Genomic DNA, 18588 nt, shown 5'->3' with positions numbered 1-18588 from the left:
AGAATTAAAAATTGAGAAGTTAACCAAGGTTCTTTGTGGGATCACTGGGGTTAGAAACAGCAAACGGTTGGATATCAACAATGAACGACATTAACTCTTCCAGTGACATGAGGCAATGGATTAAATGATCAAAAGAGCTTTCTGAATATCCGTAAGATGACTGATGGAGTTTAGGTAAAAATTCTGTCAAGTAAACACCAAATAGACATTGAAATAAAAAAACCATGGGAAAAAAAAGCAATTTATTTCAAATAAAGCATTTCACAGGGAAGTATTTTTTGAAACGTTGCTCTCAATAATACTAGCAGCAGTTGATTTATCTAGACACACAGTCTTAGTGGGGATCTGCAAGTCAGATTTGGCTGTGTCTTTTTTTGAGGCAATTTACGCACTGATCTAATCCTTCATACAATATTACAACCTTTCAATCATTATTTTCTCTTTGTCACCTTTTTCTAAAAAACAGTTTTTTTTAATTCATCTGACCCATTCAAAAGTTTTTCACTAGGATTTTCCATTCCAAACTTCCTTCATCTTATAACTCACTATTCTCCCTAAATAGATGATTTTCAAACTTTGAAATAACGAAAATTACTGAAAATCGCAGTGAAAAACAAATGGACATTTCTCACATAACAGGAGCTGAGCAAGCAACTGAACAGCAATTAATTTCCTTTCATTTAATTGCAATCCAGAAACTTCACAAATTGTTTCTAACATGCAGTCTGAAAATATGCACAACCCTCCAAAAAGCATCCTGTTCGGTGTTGCAAGTTGAACCCTCACCACAGTTCATCATTGTATAAGATCCATCGAGTAGAATTATAATCAAGGACCTGCTTCCTGGTAAAGACTTACAGGTCTAGCCTGGAGGAGAACTGCCTGGCAGTTGAACTAGAAGAAACTCTTGTGTTAAGTTAGATGCACTTTCTTGCTTGATTAACACTTGATATATGTTTCAGTGCAACATTCATTGCAACAGAAACTATGAGAAACAACATAACGTTAGGTCTACTTCCTTCAAAACCTAGAGTCTGAGATCAACATATTGATTTTTTTTGGTTGGGGGTGGGGGGGGCGTGGCTAACACACATTAACCCTTTCAGAACATTACACCCTTAACTCAGCAGTAGCATAAGGTTAAGAGTTGTGTAGAATGTTGAAAGATAAATTTGTCTTCAAGTCATACAACACAAAAGAGGCTGTTTGATGCATTGAATCTATACTAACCTATCTATACTAATCCTACTTCCCAGCACTTGGCCCATGGTACAAATACTATGACATTTCAAGCACTCATCCACGTACTTCTGAAAGGTTCTGAGGTTTCCCAGCTTTACTACGCTCCCTCACCAACCCCAGCAAATTAAGGAAAGCTGGCTTGGTGAATTTTAGAATGAGGGTGTAGGACAAAGAACTGTGCACCAGTGAATTGCAGAAGGAGTTAAAAGAATAATAAACAATCCAACTTTCAATAAAAGATTATTATAAATTGGACTTGATAAGTAAAGGCATTGTGAAGAAAATACCAGCATTGGGACCAGGTGATAATACTGGCCTCTAACTGGGGAAAAAAATGACTGGCAGCTTTGGATCAGCATCCTTTAATGAAAATAATGTCAATCCTTTTTTGATCAATTGAACTACTCACTAACTGAGTCTGTGACAGATGGTACCTGAGCATTTCTCCAGAGTCCTCCTGACCTGAAATGCTGCGTTTCCATGGGGATGTGGGACATGGATTTAAATAAAGATTTTTTTCAAAGCAGGTGTTTTTGATTTCAGAAAAATATTATGTTTTTTTTAAATTCAAACAGAAAGCTGAGCAATGTGTGACTGAAAATGCCCCTTCCAGTAAGATTCTGTTTTAATGTTTGACCAGATTCTCACCAGCTGCATAAATGACAGGTCTTCATCAACACAATTATTGGCAATGTTGGACTCTTTCTTTCAGCCTATGACCATCTGATCTGGAAAAGATCCTGAGACGATGCAGACTGGAACACAGGTACAACTTCCACATGTGTAAATGCTTGACAGCATTAGTTCTGTACTTCCATGTTTATTGAAATCACTGAAACCATGTAGCACATTCAAGATCTTAAAATAATGGCATTAGGGTAATTTGCTACCAAAACAGTGACAGTGCAAGGGCTCAGGAAGATCGTTATTTGCACACAGTGTAATACCATTATTATCATTGTTTAGCTTCGCATGTTTTTAAATATCACTCCACTCCCAACCTGAACTATAAATTTCTACTATCCCAAAACCATATAGCTTTTCCTGACCATAGGTTGTTAAAAAATGTCCCTTCACAACCAGTTGCTTGATGGTAGAAGAGTGACCCAGGTTTTTCCCCATACTTGAAAGTGTCATGCACATGTTCAATTTTCTAACATTTAAAGCACTTAATAGTTTAAAGGTTAAAATGAATGAGCATCAAAGAATGTGCAAGGATATTAGAAACTGGTTAATTGATGCTTTCTTTTTGTTTGTGGGAGTGTGAGCATTATTGACAAGGCTAACATTTTCAGTCTGTTCCAAATTGCCCAGATGGCAGTTAAAAGCCAGTTACACTGTCGTGGGCTGGAGGCTGGTGTACGCCAGATAAGGGAAGGATGGCGGATTTCCTTCCAGGTCTTTTATGAACCTGGAAGGTTTTTAACAACAACTGAGAGTTGCATGATCATTATTTAACAAGCTTTTGATCTCCCATTTTTCCAGAATGCAAGGACCATTTGTCACAGCAATACTCAAACCTAAATCCCCAAAACATTAGCCAGTGGTTCTGGTTTACTTATGTCGTGACATTACCACAATGCCACCAGCTCCTGTTTGCATCTCATGATGTCTAATTATACGAGAGTGGGAAGTAATCTTTTAAATCATCCTCTCCCCAATCAATGTTAGCACAACAAAAGCTTGAACCTTTGCTTTATGCATCTGGCTTGATGAGAAAGGAAATGTAAATATGTCTACTTTAGCAACAATACAACAAAAAGTTTTACACATTTTAACAGGGTGGAGAGAAACGAGAGACAACAGAGATTAGACTATACATCAACTCTATCCTTGGAATTGATAGATTTTATTTCAGCTGATTCTTTGATGCCCTGCTGCTTTAATCCACTTCACTGTACTGGTTCAGATGTCACAACCTTGACAAGGTCATAAAGACATTGCATTTTGCCTGAAGTGAAAGCAAAGCCTACCCCACAAAAGGCAGCCAGGAAATGGCCCAGCCAGCAATAAAGTACACTTCAACAGCTATAACTACTTTTAAAAGAGTGGAGAGATTTCAAGTGGGCAGAGATTTAACTTTGGTTATTGTCTGACAGCCAATGCTATTTTGCAATTGCATTCAATACTCCCGTCGGTGAATTATACCACATTTTCCTCATTATAAACTCTATTACAATACCTCAAGCTATCAAAAGAGCTGAACAGGAAATTAGAAGGTTTTATTTTTGAGGCACTGAACTTCGTGTCAACTGTAGTGAACAAGGACAAATTGTTTTTTTTAATGTTTGAAATAATTCAGACAGCTCTTATGGTTATGATTAGGACTCTTTAATTATTAGGATTCAGATGGGCAAAGCATCACTCAAGATTATCTTCACAAGAATTTCTGGACCCTGGATTACATTTAACTAAATAACTTTCTCGAAAAGAAAAAATCAAAGTTAAAGCAAAACCCAAAACATCTAGTTGATATTAAAGTCTAATAATTACGGCAACAGAAAGGTAGACCATATATACACACCTGCGTAAAAGTCGAATTTTTTAAGACTGTTTTAAGGTTAAATTTATGGGGTTGACTGTTGCATGGATCCTACTTTTCAGGGGCTGAAAAATGTGTGACAATGAAAATACTAATTCATTTTAGAAGCCTAATTGATCTCGAAATGAATAATGAAAAAAATGTTGATCTATTATCTGTGAAGAACTAGGGTGAACCTTTACACAAGATATATGGAATATTTTGGATGTTCTGCATGAGATCAACTTTGACTCGAATATATAAGGCAATTTTAAAACCATGAATATAATTGGATGTATTTATATTTCCAACCTACTAACCCACTAGCAGTTCAAACATGATTTGGTATTGAACCCACACCATCGCTGCTTCAGCTGTCAGAATTAATATAAGGTGTCTTGCCTGGCTGTTTAAACAGCACGCAAGTGTCAAAAATGTTCATGTGTGAGAAGAATATGAATGTGTGATGATTCATCAAGTCTTAACTGTTCTTAAATGTGTGAAAGGCTTCTGGATGCGCTGCTCATTCAACCTGACCATTTTTCTACAAAAACAATAACAGAATTATTGTAAAATTCCTGTGGTCCCACAGGTTATTGTGCATCTGCAATGATTAATCCACTAATAGAAAAATCACAATACTATGCTCTTCTGGATACAAGTCAGGGAAAATTTGCAGATTTGGAGAAAAGTCATTAACTCATGAGTATATCTCCGGGCATAACAGGATCAAAAAAGTAAAAAAGCTATTACCACATAAAGCTGTTTCCACATAATCCCCCATTCTCGTAAAGTTCCTGTCATTTCTGTGATGACAGAGTCTTCTGTTGGAATGATTGTTTCAAATTGCCTGTGGTTGTGAAAGAATACATCATCCATGAGCTGACTGTCATACATTTGCAACATGTCACAAACTTACTGGGCTATTTCACTTTGAAGCTGTGCATTTTAGTTCTTTAAAATTACAGAAAATTTAACATTCTATCTTGTTAACTTCAAGAATGGAAAATTATTCTATTGACCAAAACAAGTCCATACAAAATGTTATACTTCAAGTCAGACAAGCAACTGCACAGCATTTCTGCATATATTCACATTTAATTATTTCTTGAAAGATGCATTCAACAAAGATGTTCAAATTGTACAAAACACAACTGCATCAAGAGAGATTTCTTTGCAGTAAATGCAGCTACCCATTCAGTTAAGTACAGTATCGACATGGTCTTAAATCCAGTTCAATTGCTTTATTCGATTCTTCTCTTATGATGTGCAATCCAACTGGTTCACATTATATTTTTAGACCTCAGCATAAATATGTCCACAGTTTTGACAGTGGGTTAGGAATCAGTAATCCTATTTATTTGCATTTTTTGGCTTATTTAAATTTCCTAAATTTGGATAAATATACAAATCCAAAAGACATTTTTGAGTTACCGGTCACTCAGTAGAGACCAAGTTAACATTGAAGAACCTATTTGGCCTCATATACATCGATCGCAATAGAAACAGCAATCATTGGGTCAAACTCAACAATTCTTGTGAAACATTGTTAAAGTTTAAGCACAGCATTTTACAGAATCACAATTGTTATTGGTGCACGAGGAGGCAATTCAGCCCATCGTGCCTGCATTGGTTCTTCAAGGGAAGATCATTGCCTAGTGCCAATTTTCTGCTTTTTCTCGATACCCTGCACAGTATTTCATTTCCAAATAATCATCTAATAGCCTCAAAAATGCTTTGACTGAATTTGCTTCCACCACACTTGTAGGCAGTGTGCCATAACTGGCCCCTGTATGAATTTTTTTTTTAATCCCTTCACATCACCCTTGCTTCTTTTGCACATGACTCTCGATCAAAGCCAGCTCATTCTTGTTCCTTTTCTACTCTATCCAGCCTCCTCACGATTTTGGAACCTCTATCAACCCTCCTCTCAGCCTTCTTCCCTGCAAGGAGAATGGTCCCAAACTTTTAGATCTTGCCTCAGAACTGAAGTTTCTCATCCCGGGAACTACTCTTGTGACCCGCTTCTGCATTCTCACCGATTTGTTCACATCTTCGCTTCAAGGTTGAGCCCAGAACAATACACAAAACTCCAGCAGACATCTCATGAGTGTCTCCTCCATTTGTGTGATGCAAGTAAATTAAAGGAACTAAGTCAGAGAATGATGTTTCCTGCTGATCTGACTTGGGTCTAGTTTGGAGAACGTTGCCACCCACCACAAAGCCAAGTCATCAATATCAGAGGAGGGGGTAGGGACTAAATCGTAGCTGGAGATGCATCCTTTTCTTTGTTGCTAACCTTGCAGACCATGAGATGCCAGTTATGCCAAATTAAAACTGCCCACCAGTCTGTTAACTTCAGTACCCAGGTAGATGTGGGACCTATCCAGGTACTAAAGTTTGACCATGGTCAAAAGTCTTAAATTTTGTTTGAAAAATAACATTTTCATTGTTCCTCCAAAAGGAAGAGAAAGATTGAGTTTCTGAACATTAGGACACAGAGGCCTTAATGCATAAGGAAGGCTGCCATTAATACTCACTAGAGAAAAGTTACCAGCCTGTCTTGCAATTTTAACAATTATGCCAGTGATGAACTCCTGCTGACCCCAGCACCTACTGGGTGAATTTAAATAGGATAATTGCTCCTGCCATGCAGATTGGCAGGGCCAGAAATGGGGTCATGGACCGGTGTATCCAAACAGTAATATCAACAAATTGATCCTCTAGATGACAGTGCACCTAAAATTAACTGTACAAAGAAAATTTAAAAGAAAAAAAAAGTTCACAGATGTGGCATCACAAGCCAGGTCACCATTTGTTGTCCATCCTTCTTTGCTCTGGAGAAGATGATGACCTTCTTGAACTGCTGCAGTTCATGTTGGATAACACCACCAACATTTGTGTTAAGAAGTGTGTTCTGGGATTTTGACCCAGAAAGAGAAAAGAAATGTGAGCATAGTTTCAAGTCAGAATGGTGTGCATCATTGAGGGATGCTTCCATATATCTGTTGCCCTTGTTCTTCTAAGTAGTCGAGCTCTGGAAGTGGAAAGTGCTATCATTAACATCTTGGAGAATCGTTGCACTGTATCTTGTAGGTTAAACACACTGTTAGCACTGGGAAACAGTGAGGTCTGCAGATGCTGGAGATCAGAGTTGAGTGTAGATTAGATTAGATTACTTAGTGTGGAAACAGGCCCTTCGGTCCAACAAGTCCACACCGACCCTCCGAAGAGCAACCCACCCAGACCCATTCCCCTACATTTACCCCATTCACCTAACACTACTGGCAATTTAGCATGGCCAATTCACCTAACCTTCACATTTTTGAACTGTGGGAGGAAACTGGAGCACCTGGAGGAAACCCACGCAGACACAGGGAGAATGTGCAAACTCCACACAGAATTCCTGATGAAGGGCTCTGGCCTGAAACGTCGATTTTCCTGCTCCTCGGATGCTGCCTGACCTGCTGTGCTTTTCCAGCAACATACACTCAATACAGTTAGCACTGCACATTAGTGATGGAGCAAGTCAATGTTTTAGGTGATCAGTGGGATGCTTCAGTCTTGATGGTATCAAGCTTCCAGAGTGTCACTGAAGTAGCACTCATCAGGCAAGTGGAGAGTAGTCCATCATATTACTGACTTACGCATAGTACATGGCAGACTAACTTTCAGGAGACTGGAAGTGTTACTCAGTACAAAATTCCTTACCCCTGCTCTTGTAGCTAAAATATTTATATGGTGAGTCAGGTTTAGTTTTTGGTCAATGGTACTTCACAGATTTTAACATGCAAGATTCAGCAATGGTAATACCATTGACTGTGAAGTGGAAATGGTAAGATGCATTGAGGAGTTGAAATGTTAACCCTGTTTTGCTCTACAGAAGTTCGCTAACTTGTTATGTTTTTCCACTTGCTTGCTCTTGTTACAGATCTTATAGCTTTCACATTTGAGGATTCACAAATAAACATGGGCAAACATCCTCACTTGAGTTTATGCCGAGGGGGTGGTGGAGAAGATAGAGACAGAGACAGAAAGTCATACAGCACTGAAACTTCAATGCCGAACAGGTATCCTAAACTCAACTAGTCCTATTTGCCCGCCTTTAGCTCATATCCCTCAATCTTTCCTATCCACTTACTTGTCCAAATGTCTTGAATGTTGTAAACATACTCACCGTTACTACTTCCTTTCACAGCTTGTTCCATACAGACACCACCCTGTGTGAAAAGGTTGCTCCTCAGGTCTCTTTTTAATTTTTCCCCTCTCACCCTAAACCTGTGCCTTCTAGCTTTGGACTCCCCTACCCTGGGGAAAAGACCTTGGCTACTCACCTTATCTGTCCCCTCATGATTGACAGAGCTACAGAAAGAGGGAAAGAGACAGACAGCGAGATGGGGGGGGGGGGGGGGGGGGGGAGGAGGAAAAGAGAGAGAGAAGGGCAGGGGGGAAGAGAGCAAATGAGTGGGAGAGAGGGAGGGAGAGCGAGAGTAAGCGTGCAAGAGCGAGCGAGCGTGTGTGTGTGTGAGAGAAAAAGAGAAAAAGAGAGAGAGTGAGAGAAAAAGAGAGAGAGAGAGAGAGAGAGAGAAAGAGAAAAAGAGAGAGAGAGAGAGAAAAAGAGAGAGAGATCAGTCATTATGCTGAAAATACTTGGATCCAAAACCCGAGATGAAGGACTACATGCAGAAACGTTCTGGGACTAAATTCATTGACCTCAACAACCACAGTGATCTTTTTTTCTAGTCTGTAAAGAATTTCACCGTGACTGACTTAAATTTTGATTTTATTTTGCCGTACTCAGTCAAATACTGCTTCCATGTCAAAGACAATTACTCTGTAATTCAGCTGTTTTGTTTATATTTTAATTAATGTTGCAATGAGGTTAGAAGCTGAAATGACCCTGGCAGAACCCAAATGGAGTGTCAGTGGGTAGTTTATTGCGAAGCAATACTGTTTGACAGCACTGTTGATGATAACTTTGCTGATGACTGACAGTAGACTGATTGACAAGTATTTGGCTGGGTTGGATTTTTTTCGCCTTTTGTGTGGCTGCCCAATTTTCCACATTGTTGGGTAGATGCCAGTGTTGTCACTCTGCTGGAACAGCTTGGCTAGGAGGCGCGGCAAGTTCTGCAGCACCAGTCGTCACTCTAAATTGCCAAAGTGTTATCAGGGCCCTTGACTTTGTAGTTTCCAGCTGTTTCTTGACATCATGTGAGAGAACTGAAGGCTGACATCTGTGATCCTGGAAACCCGCTGGGACAGGCCAAGATGGATCATCCTTTTGTCTGAAGACAGTAGCAAATGCTTCAGCCTAGTCTTTTCGCTAACCTGCTGGGTTATTTGTAGTCTCCTACTTCTCTGTTTAATTGTCCACTACATTCATGACTGGGTGCGGCTAGACTACAAATCTTCAGCATGATCACTTAGCCCTGTTTATTGCATGCCTTGATAACCCCAAAGGGGATGAAATTCAAGATTTGTGCAGGAAGTTAAAGCTGAACTATGCTCTCACCAGCAAAGTATTTAAGTTTAGTTCCAGAAACATCAGATTTAAATGCAGTATTTCTGATGATCAAAACTATCTGAGGATTAAGGAGGTCACATTAAGGACTTTCATTGTTTGCATTTGTGTTTTAACCTTTCAAACTCCAATTAGGAATCATGTAGCCAATTAACTATTTAGTTTCATGTTTTATCATTCAAGTGGCAAGAATCCAAAGTGAAACAAAATTGCAAAATCAACAGCATCAAAAGGACTTCGACTAAAAGCATAAAAGACTTGGTTATGAAGATGTGTGTTATCTAAAAAGTCAATATATATCATGGAATGGACATATAGATATACATATTTCTTGAACCTTGTGAAAAAGATGCTTTTCAAACCAAAAGATGTAGCTACAGCAGCAATAACATTGCATTTGTAAGGAAGAATTTGCTTAGACAAAGACAAAGTCTAAAGCACTTTCTGAGCAAGGCCGATCCTCCAGCAGGTAGGCAGTAAAAAAAAACCTGGTTTGAACACGTTCAGAGAATGTGCGAGAGCAGCAACAACCTTGGTTCTGTCCTTCACCCTTTGAAATCCCTCTCAAGAATGGAAGGTGGCATCATGACAAATGGAGGGCTCTTCAAGGAAAAGCCTGAAACTACACAATTGTTTCCAGACAAAAAAAAATTCAACCAGACATAACTTATCCAGAAGATAACCACAGTGCCAATTGCTATTGGAGCGATTGACTTTGGCTGCAGACTAGAATTTGAAGAATCTAAATCATTTTTTTCAGAATTTTACTTTAGTTTTGACTTCCTCTATCCTTTTAGAAATGTTTAAGGCCTGCATGCTTAAGTAACTCCATATCAATAACTCATGGAATTAGCAATATCACCTTCCTTTTTCAGTTCAATCTTTTTTATGTGGATGAGAAGGACATGAAAATAAATCAGTCACTGGGTTGTAACATGTACAAAGGTTCCAAAATATACATGACTACTGACAGGGAGGAACTGGATGAGGTGGAAATGGAATTCATGTACCACATTCTTTGTTGAGGGCAAGTCATTCAATGGATAAGAGAATGCAATTGTTAACCACACTATGTGCACATAGCACTTGGATGGAGAAGGAAAATGCAACTGTCATTCCTGCTCATCATATTTATCATTTTCAGAAATCCTCAGAAGAAAATAATTTTCAGGACATAATATCATTCTCTCAAATGTTATTCATGAAAGCCTCCAGTTGGCAGCTCATTTGATCACAAATGGGAACAATTACAGATTATGGAGAATATTTTGTCCTGTTATGTAGAACAAATATTTCTTCCCGCGTGGATCCGTGATAATGGTAATTATTGTCACAATTCAGTACAAAGACTGTGCAAATCAATATTTTATTAACAATCCTAATGCTATTTGGGTAGCCAATATAGCAAACAGTCTTTTCTATTATTATTTTGACATTGAACTTACCCTTTGTTTTTGACATTTGCATTTTTCAAGTGAATGTAGGTAGCTGGGAAAATTCCCTATGAGAGTAAAACAAAACATTTTATTTTTGAAGCATCTTTCTTACTTCTAGAACATAAAATTCATTATTCAGAACCATATGTTACAACAAGGGCCACTTAACACAACTTGGAACATAAACCATAATTGGTTACTTTTGGATTATCACTAATGGATAATGAATGCATGATGGGTCAAATTAACAATTTTTCTGCTCAGTACTAAAGAGTAGTGTGCATTCAGCTTATAACCTGACAACTGTGCAAGTTTCTTTTTGAATAGCCAACTTCATTTGGTGGAAAATTTACATCATGGACTACAGACTAAGACACAGTAATCTCATCAGTGACAGTGAAAACAAATTGGCTGGCATACAAAGCAGGGAGCAGTAAATTAAACTTTCACTTTTAATTGTAAATTTTCAAAAATCTGTTTTAAGTATCAGTGTTATTTTGAACAAAACATTGGCCAATTGTCAGAGGACACAAGTTTATTTTTTTACACTGGAAAAGCATTAGAAAATCAGGAGATTGGGTGGCACAGTGGCTGAGTAGACAGTACTGCTGCTTCACAATGCCACGGACCAAGGTTCAATTCTAGCCTTGGGTGACTGTATGTTCTCTCAGTGTCTGTGTGGGTTTTTGCCAGATGCTCCCACTCCCCCACCCCCACCCCAATTCCAAAGATATACAGGTTAGGTAGATTGGGCATGCTAAATTACCCTGTAATGTCGAGGGATGTGCAGGCTAGGTGGGTTAGCCATGGTAAATGCAGGATTACTTGGATAGGGTAGGGGGTTGGGATGTTCTTTGGAGTAATGGTGCAGACATGATGGGCTGAATTCCTCTTTCTATACTACAGGGATTCTATAATTATGAACTGTTGCAAAAAGAAAGCACTCAGTACAAACCAGGTACAAAAATGAAAAACATTCTAATATACATACCTTAATACTTGGACTTTTTAAAACAAATCCTCTGTACCAGCCTAAATAAAAGAAAGAAAAAAGATACATTAAAGTTCCTGCATTAAACTGTATAACAGCAGTGGTGAAAGGTACCTCAAAGAGAGTGACAAAGTGCTGCAGGAAACTGGCATCGGGATGCGCCTATTATGGGACCCCCTCGAGTCTGCAAAGCCACAGTTTGATGCTCTTCTTTGTAAATTCATGTCTCATAATTTGCACACAACATTCATGGACATATGCTACAGCACCCACCAGGGTGGCAGGTATATGACCAAACAGGAAATTGAAACAATGATGTCAGCGTGATGTCTTGAAAATGACAGCATGCCTTTTCCCTGATCATGCAAATACATTTGCACAGAAATAGGATCTAAATGCACCACACAAAGGTCTTATTAGTCTGAAGATAAGATAAGGTGCCATAATTGTTTATTTGTTAGTTTCGTAAACAAAATTTTTTTTTCCCCACAAGTTTTCTTATTTCAATCTGCCTTTTACCATCATTCTTTCTTTCTCTGTACCTGAATTGACATGGAATTCACCCAAACAAATTTACACTTCCTTCACAGTCATTGAACCATTAATCTTTCAATCCTTCGATCTGCTGGCTTGGATTACACATAATTGCTTGCCCAATTCACTCGCACAGGAAGGTAGCAGTGTAGTGGCAATGTCACTGGGAATGTCAATTTTTCTAGGATTCCAGAGCCCCAGACTAATGTTGTTTGGGCATGGGTTCAAATCCCACCAAAGGCAGATGGTGAAACTTAAATTTAATTAAAATCTGTACTTAAGGGTAACCATGTAACCACTGCCTACTGTTGTAAAGCCCATGTGATTCACTAATCTTACCTTCTTTACCTGGCCTGGTCTACATGTACGCTACTTGCTACAAAAAAATACATCTGCTTACTGATTTCCATCATTGCACTGTTGTCAGCATACACTTTAAACAAGCAGTCACATGAAACACAGTCAAGGTTAGACAGGGAAGGAGAAAACTAATGAGATTGTGTTCACAGAAAATTATGAGCCTGTGGTTGAATTATGAGTTCATGTCAATGTAAGATACCACGGCGTGAAGATATTACTTGGTTGTGTTGTACCGTTTGTCCAAAACTAGCTAAGTAAGTGAAAAAAGGAATTTTTGCAATCTCTTCCACTTGGTTGAAAAACATCATGCCAGAGGCCACCTATACTCTCAACACTGACCAAACTGCCACATTGAAATATATCCTTGAATTTGGTCTATTTGCACCCCTTTTGAGAAAACTCAAAAACACTTTCCAGGTGAAACACCACAATCAAATCATTTCAAAAATGTTCGACATTTTAAAATTTTTCTAAGAACTGGATGCCTAACAAGTAGTTTTCCATTGTTATTTAAAATAATTTTCAGTGACATGCAATCAGCTTTCTCTTATGTAGTGAACAACAGTTTATAAATATTCAATTTATGTAATTCTTCTATTTTTACATGTATCCAAAAAAAACAAATCAAACATCAAATAAAATTCAATAAATACATTCAATAAGTTAATAATTAAATATAATCAAGGAAGATTTCTTGAATGAGGAAGCTATTGACAATGCAACAAAGATATTTAAATTTATATAGCACTTTTAACATAATGAACCACCCACTTTGGTACTTTGCAAATTTTGAGATTGTCTCAGTCAGTATATCTTGAAGATAGCATGTGATATCATCATCACCACATAACATTATGTGACCAGATTAGAAGGTTTCATATCTTGTCTTACCACGGATCACTTCAAGCATGACAGTCTACTCAAAGCACGTTCTTCTGTTGTTCTTAATAACTTAATATTAGCACAGAGATTTCCATGCTCGAAGGCAGCAATATTTGTACATAACAGACTTTCCTGAATTGTTCCATACCACGATACCCATAGCCAGCTACTTACGTTACAGGAGATAATATTACATTGTCTCATCAGGTAAAAAAAATCATTGGAGGCAAACTCAAATATAGGAGCACTATAAAATTAAAGTTATCAAGCCACATGAAGAGATTGTAGGACAGTTGATGGAAAAGTTGTGTCAAACAGTTAAATTCTAAGGAACATCTTAAAGGAGGAAAGATGTTAGAGGGTGAGAAATTTAGATTTTGGGGCCTTGACAGTAACCACAAATGACAGACTGATTTCCATTGGGAATGTCCAAGGGTCTGCAATCAGTGCTCAGACATCTCAGAGGATTGTGGAATTAGTGGGGGTGGGGCAGGGAGACCGAGAGAGACAGGGGACAAGGCTATGGAGAAACACGAAGATAATGAAAATGTTAAAATTGATTGGGCGACTTAACTAGGATCTAATGTTAATCAATGACTACAAGGCTGATAGGTGAATGGGATTGGTGTAAATGCAGCCAGATTTCCTCATTTGTGTCTTTTATTTAAAAAATAAGACACAGGCAGAAGTTTTGACCAATTGAGGAGGCAAAATCTGACAGACCGGCTAGCATTTTGATTTCAAAAGGAAACCGAGCCAGCGGTGAAGGTTCAGTCACAAATGAAATGGTGTAGTGACAGTCAGTTGACACAATAGAGGTCAAAGATGAACGGTGGCACAGACATCTGGTTTGAAGATTAACCAAAAGGTCAAATATGAGAGCATGGCTCTGTACAGTGTGGTTTTGGGCCAGGAAGACTGCAAGGACGAGGATGAAATCAGCATGTAGGGAACCTGGCAGAGACTGGAACCAATGGTTTTGCTTCTTCTGAACCTTTAATTGAAGGAGTTTTCTGCTGAACAGAGTACTGGATGTCAGACAGAGTTTGATAACTTAGAGCGAAGTTGCAGATGTCAATATACTGAATGAAACAGATGCTGTATTTTCAGATTACAATATATTCTTGAAATGAAACTGTTAGCAACAAGCTTTAAAAACTAAGATTGCACAGAAAAAGTAAACTTCAATGGAATTTAATCGTGTTCCAGGAAACACAATACCATTAATCAGTAGAAGAAAACATTCTTGACATATTGACCTGGAGTTTGCATTTTTTTTAGTGCAATTTACCAAAATTAGTCATCCCACATAAAAGATACAGGAATTTCAACCACAAAACAAACAGAATAAAATAAGCTCCTAAATCCTTTTGTGCTGATGCCAGTCCCCTCTCAAAACCAGCAATGTCCCAGATTTAATTGATCACTGTGGAAAGTTCCTGTTAATTGTGCCAAACGCAAGGCTTTGAAGATGCTTGTGTTTAGGCACAAGGTTATTAATGGGCATCTGTTACAAAATTGAAGTATTAAACATTACCTACTTTCCTCAGAGAGCAAAAACACCAAATAAAACATTTTTTTTTGTTTTAAAATGCAATTTCAGTTATTTAGAATCATGTTACTTACAGCCAGTAAACAAGGGACAGTGTATAAAAATCTTTATTTCTTCGAACAAATCTATTTTCACAAGTATTATTAAACCTACTCAAATATTTAAATAAGCATTACTGAAATTTTAAAACAATATCTTTGTATTCTGAATTGAGCTGGATTGTGTTGATTCTTGCACGATCTCAGTCTACAATTTACAAATGTTTGAGCAGAAATCTGACTGAAACAAAATCCCTTTGGGCAACATTGAGGATGATTTGCATTGGATTACCGACTGCAGCTATAGCTGAAATTTTTTTAAAAAATCAATTGTATAGTCAGACATATTTGTGGATACTGGTGGAGGCAAAGTCTAATCTACCAAAGAGTTTCCAGAAGAGGATGTCTACTGAAAAACTCACCATCACATTTTTCCAGTATCTGAACTGTGTCTCCCACCTCCAATGGTAAGCCATGAGGAACTGTTCCTCGAAAACCAGATATCACTGTAAAGAGAAAAGTTGAAATACTTGTTAATTACAGGTAAACATTAATATCTGTAAAGTATACTTCAATGAAATTGTAATAGTGATGGGTTTTCATACAGTGGAAGCATTCATACACCATAATTAAACAGAATTTAACATGAACATACTTCAGAAATATATATATTGATCAGCTATATGAATGAAACATTTATCTTCATATCTGGATGACCGTAAATAAGTCCAACTGCATTGTGCAATGTGAATTAGATTGAAAATTTATTAATATAAAATTTCAGAACTACTCAACATGGCTGGCAACATCTGTGGAGGGAGAAACAGAGTTAAAACCCAGATCAATAACCTTCCATCATGCATTCTAAAATGTTAAATGTTCTTTTCTTCACAGATGCTACCAAATGTGCTGAGCATTTCTAGCATGTTCTGTTTTTATTTCCAATTTCTGTCATCCACAACTTTCATTAATATGCATTTTGGCAAACATGACCGGAGCATCAAATTTACTTAATTAGTAAATTTACTTAATTCTTTGAAGCTGTGTCACACGCAGACAGGGTGGTTAAAAAGGCATTTGGCATGCTTGTCTTCATTACTCAGTCCTTTGAGTATAAAGGTTGGGAAGACGTGTTCAGGTTGTACAGGCCATGTGGTGAGGCCTCTTCTGGAATACTGTGTTCAGTTCTTATAGCCCAGTTATAGGAAGGATATGATCAACCTAGGGAGGCTTCTGAAAAGATTTACCAGGATGTTGTCAGTTACAAAAGGTTGGAGTTATAAAACAAAAAGGCTGGATGAGGAACTTCAAGACTAAGAGGCATATTAAGGTGAGAGGAAAGATTTAAAAAAGACATCTGGACACATAAGTAGGAAAGGTTTGGAGGCATATGGGCCAGGAACAGGCAGGTGAGATGAGTTTAGTTTGGGATTATGGTCGACATGTTATGTTTGGACCGAAGGGTCTGCTTGACTCTATGACTCCATACTAGCAGCGATCCATGAAAGGATTTTCCAATTCTTATCAAAAGAGAGTAAGTTTTGATACATAATATGGACATAATATTAGTAAAATATATAATATTACACCAGATGAATAAATGTCAATGCTCTTAAAATGTAAATAGGATCATTATGATTGTAAGCATTTGTTTTTCAAGCCATGGGTCAGTCAGATAGAGGAAGCATTTGTCAAATTTTGGTTTGAATACTGCAATTAGTTATTTGTTTTCCAAAACAGATAGAGACCATTATTTCAGTCTTTTCTTCTGTACCTTCGGATTTCACTTTGATAGTTCCTGTGAAAAAAATAAGTATGAAAGTTAAAAGGGATGTTAGGTAACTAGGGTATCAAGTGAGTAGCATGCCACATAAGTGACAGGATACCTCAGAATGGTAAGGAGGTTATGTGTTCTTGTGGGGAAGTGGGGGTGGGGGTGGGGGGGTGGATCAGGGTTGTAGTTATCTGGTCTTGGGTTCACAAGTGGTGATGTAAGGTCCAGTAGTGGGGTACAGGTGGGAGAATTGTCTATTAGAATCTTCATTTTCTTGGGCAATTTCCTTGTAATCTGCTATGTAGGGGGTTCTGTATGGTCCCAATGTGTAACTTAGCTCCCTGCAGAAACTGGAATACGAGGCCAGAGAACTCAAAAGTTTATCAATCAGCAATACTTTCATCATTGAAATTGACAGCAACACACCAGTAGAGAATGTCTTCGTTCTGAGCTCAGACTTTAAAAAATGCATTTAGTTGAAATTGTCACAAAAATAATTACAAACCTCCTTCATCATTAAAATGTTTCAATTTACTGAGTAACCCTGCCCTAAGAGGAAACAATTACCATGAAAATAAACATGTTGGTCTTGGCAAGATTGATCTCCTGCCCTGAAACCACACAAAACAGTTTTACTGAGCTTTGCTGATGGCAGATATCAATATTGAGTCGATTAAAGATATGATTGGCTAAGGTTCAGTAAAAATCAAGGTCATACACACAACAAATTTAAAAAATGAGCGAATACGTTAGATCTGTTTCTCATTTACACATTTTAAACTGAACACAGAATCACAGAAGCATTCACATTACAGAAGTGGTACTGACTACATGTTAACCACAAAAACTACAATCACATAATTCTGCTACCACCACAGTGTAAATTCAAAACGACGCCATTCAGAATTCTGTTTTGCACTCTCTTTCCCCCTCACTCATCACCTCACTATTAGTACCCCAACATACCTCTAATCTTGACTCCACATTTCTATCTTTGCAACAATCAAACCTTTGCTGGGATTGCAAAGCATCAATGTACCTCAAAATCAATATTTTAACAAAGTGTCGTATCAACTGGACCAGCCACATAAGTACTCTGGTTACTGGAGCTGTAACTTGCAGCAAATAAATCACCACTAGATTTCCTACAACCTCCCTGCACCTAAAAGGTACAGGGTCAGGAGTGAAAGAGAGGACTTATCACTTGCCTCCTAGATGCAGTTAAATCACCTCAAACATGATTTTCCCAAAAGCATTACTGCTTCATCCACTCACCTTAAAAAAAATCTACTCCCTCTACCGTTAGCATACCTTCCTCCAATGTGGTCTAACTATCAGGTCTGATTTCACTTTGTATTGACTGCCACCAGGAAGGAGGACAGGACAGTAGGTGCACAAGATCACCATCACATTTGTACATATACAAGTTGTAACTGCATTGTCATGTCACATCCCATCCCATCCCGACCTGGACATGAATTTCCATTTGCTATTTCTTGTGGAGTAAACATCTGGAATTCCCGACCTAACAATACTGTGGGAGCACCCATCTCACTCAACTGCAGCAGTGCAAGGCGGCCTATTATCACCACCTCAGTAGCAAGGAATAAATGCTGGCCTTGCCAGTGATCTTCCTATTTCAAGAACTAATAGAAATCATATGTTAATTATACATAAAATCCAAACTTCATAAATACATAGTTTGTCACTTACAGTAAAACCAAAATATTCAGT

General features: G+C 38.0%; 1 protein-coding gene across 7 annotated transcripts in view; it reads right to left on the bottom strand.

The window, feature by feature from the left end:
• LOC140458056 (dedicator of cytokinesis protein 4-like) overlaps positions 1-18588 on the bottom strand; it is a 488962-nt gene that overhangs the window by 350684 nt on the left and 119690 nt on the right. For 6 of the 7 annotated variants that reach the window (XM_072552082.1, XM_072552088.1, XM_072552083.1 and 3 more), the window contains exons 2-5: positions 15503-15586; positions 11715-11755; positions 10733-10788; positions 4517-4613 (exon numbers count right to left, since the gene is read on the bottom strand). In XM_072552082.1, coding sequence (XP_072408183.1) covers positions 4517-4613; positions 10733-10788; positions 11715-11755; positions 15503-15586 — 278 coding nt within the window. The remainder of the gene's footprint in view (positions 1-4516; positions 4614-10732; positions 10789-11714; positions 11756-15502; positions 15587-18588) is intronic. The other variant, XM_072552084.1, reaches the window with a different exon arrangement.

This window comes from Chiloscyllium punctatum, chromosome 32 (assembly GCF_047496795.1).
Source record: "Chiloscyllium punctatum isolate Juve2018m chromosome 32, sChiPun1.3, whole genome shotgun sequence".
Classification (NCBI taxonomy): domain Eukaryota; kingdom Metazoa; phylum Chordata; class Chondrichthyes; order Orectolobiformes; family Hemiscylliidae; genus Chiloscyllium; species Chiloscyllium punctatum.
This window is presented reverse-complemented; position numbering and strand designations above follow the sequence as displayed.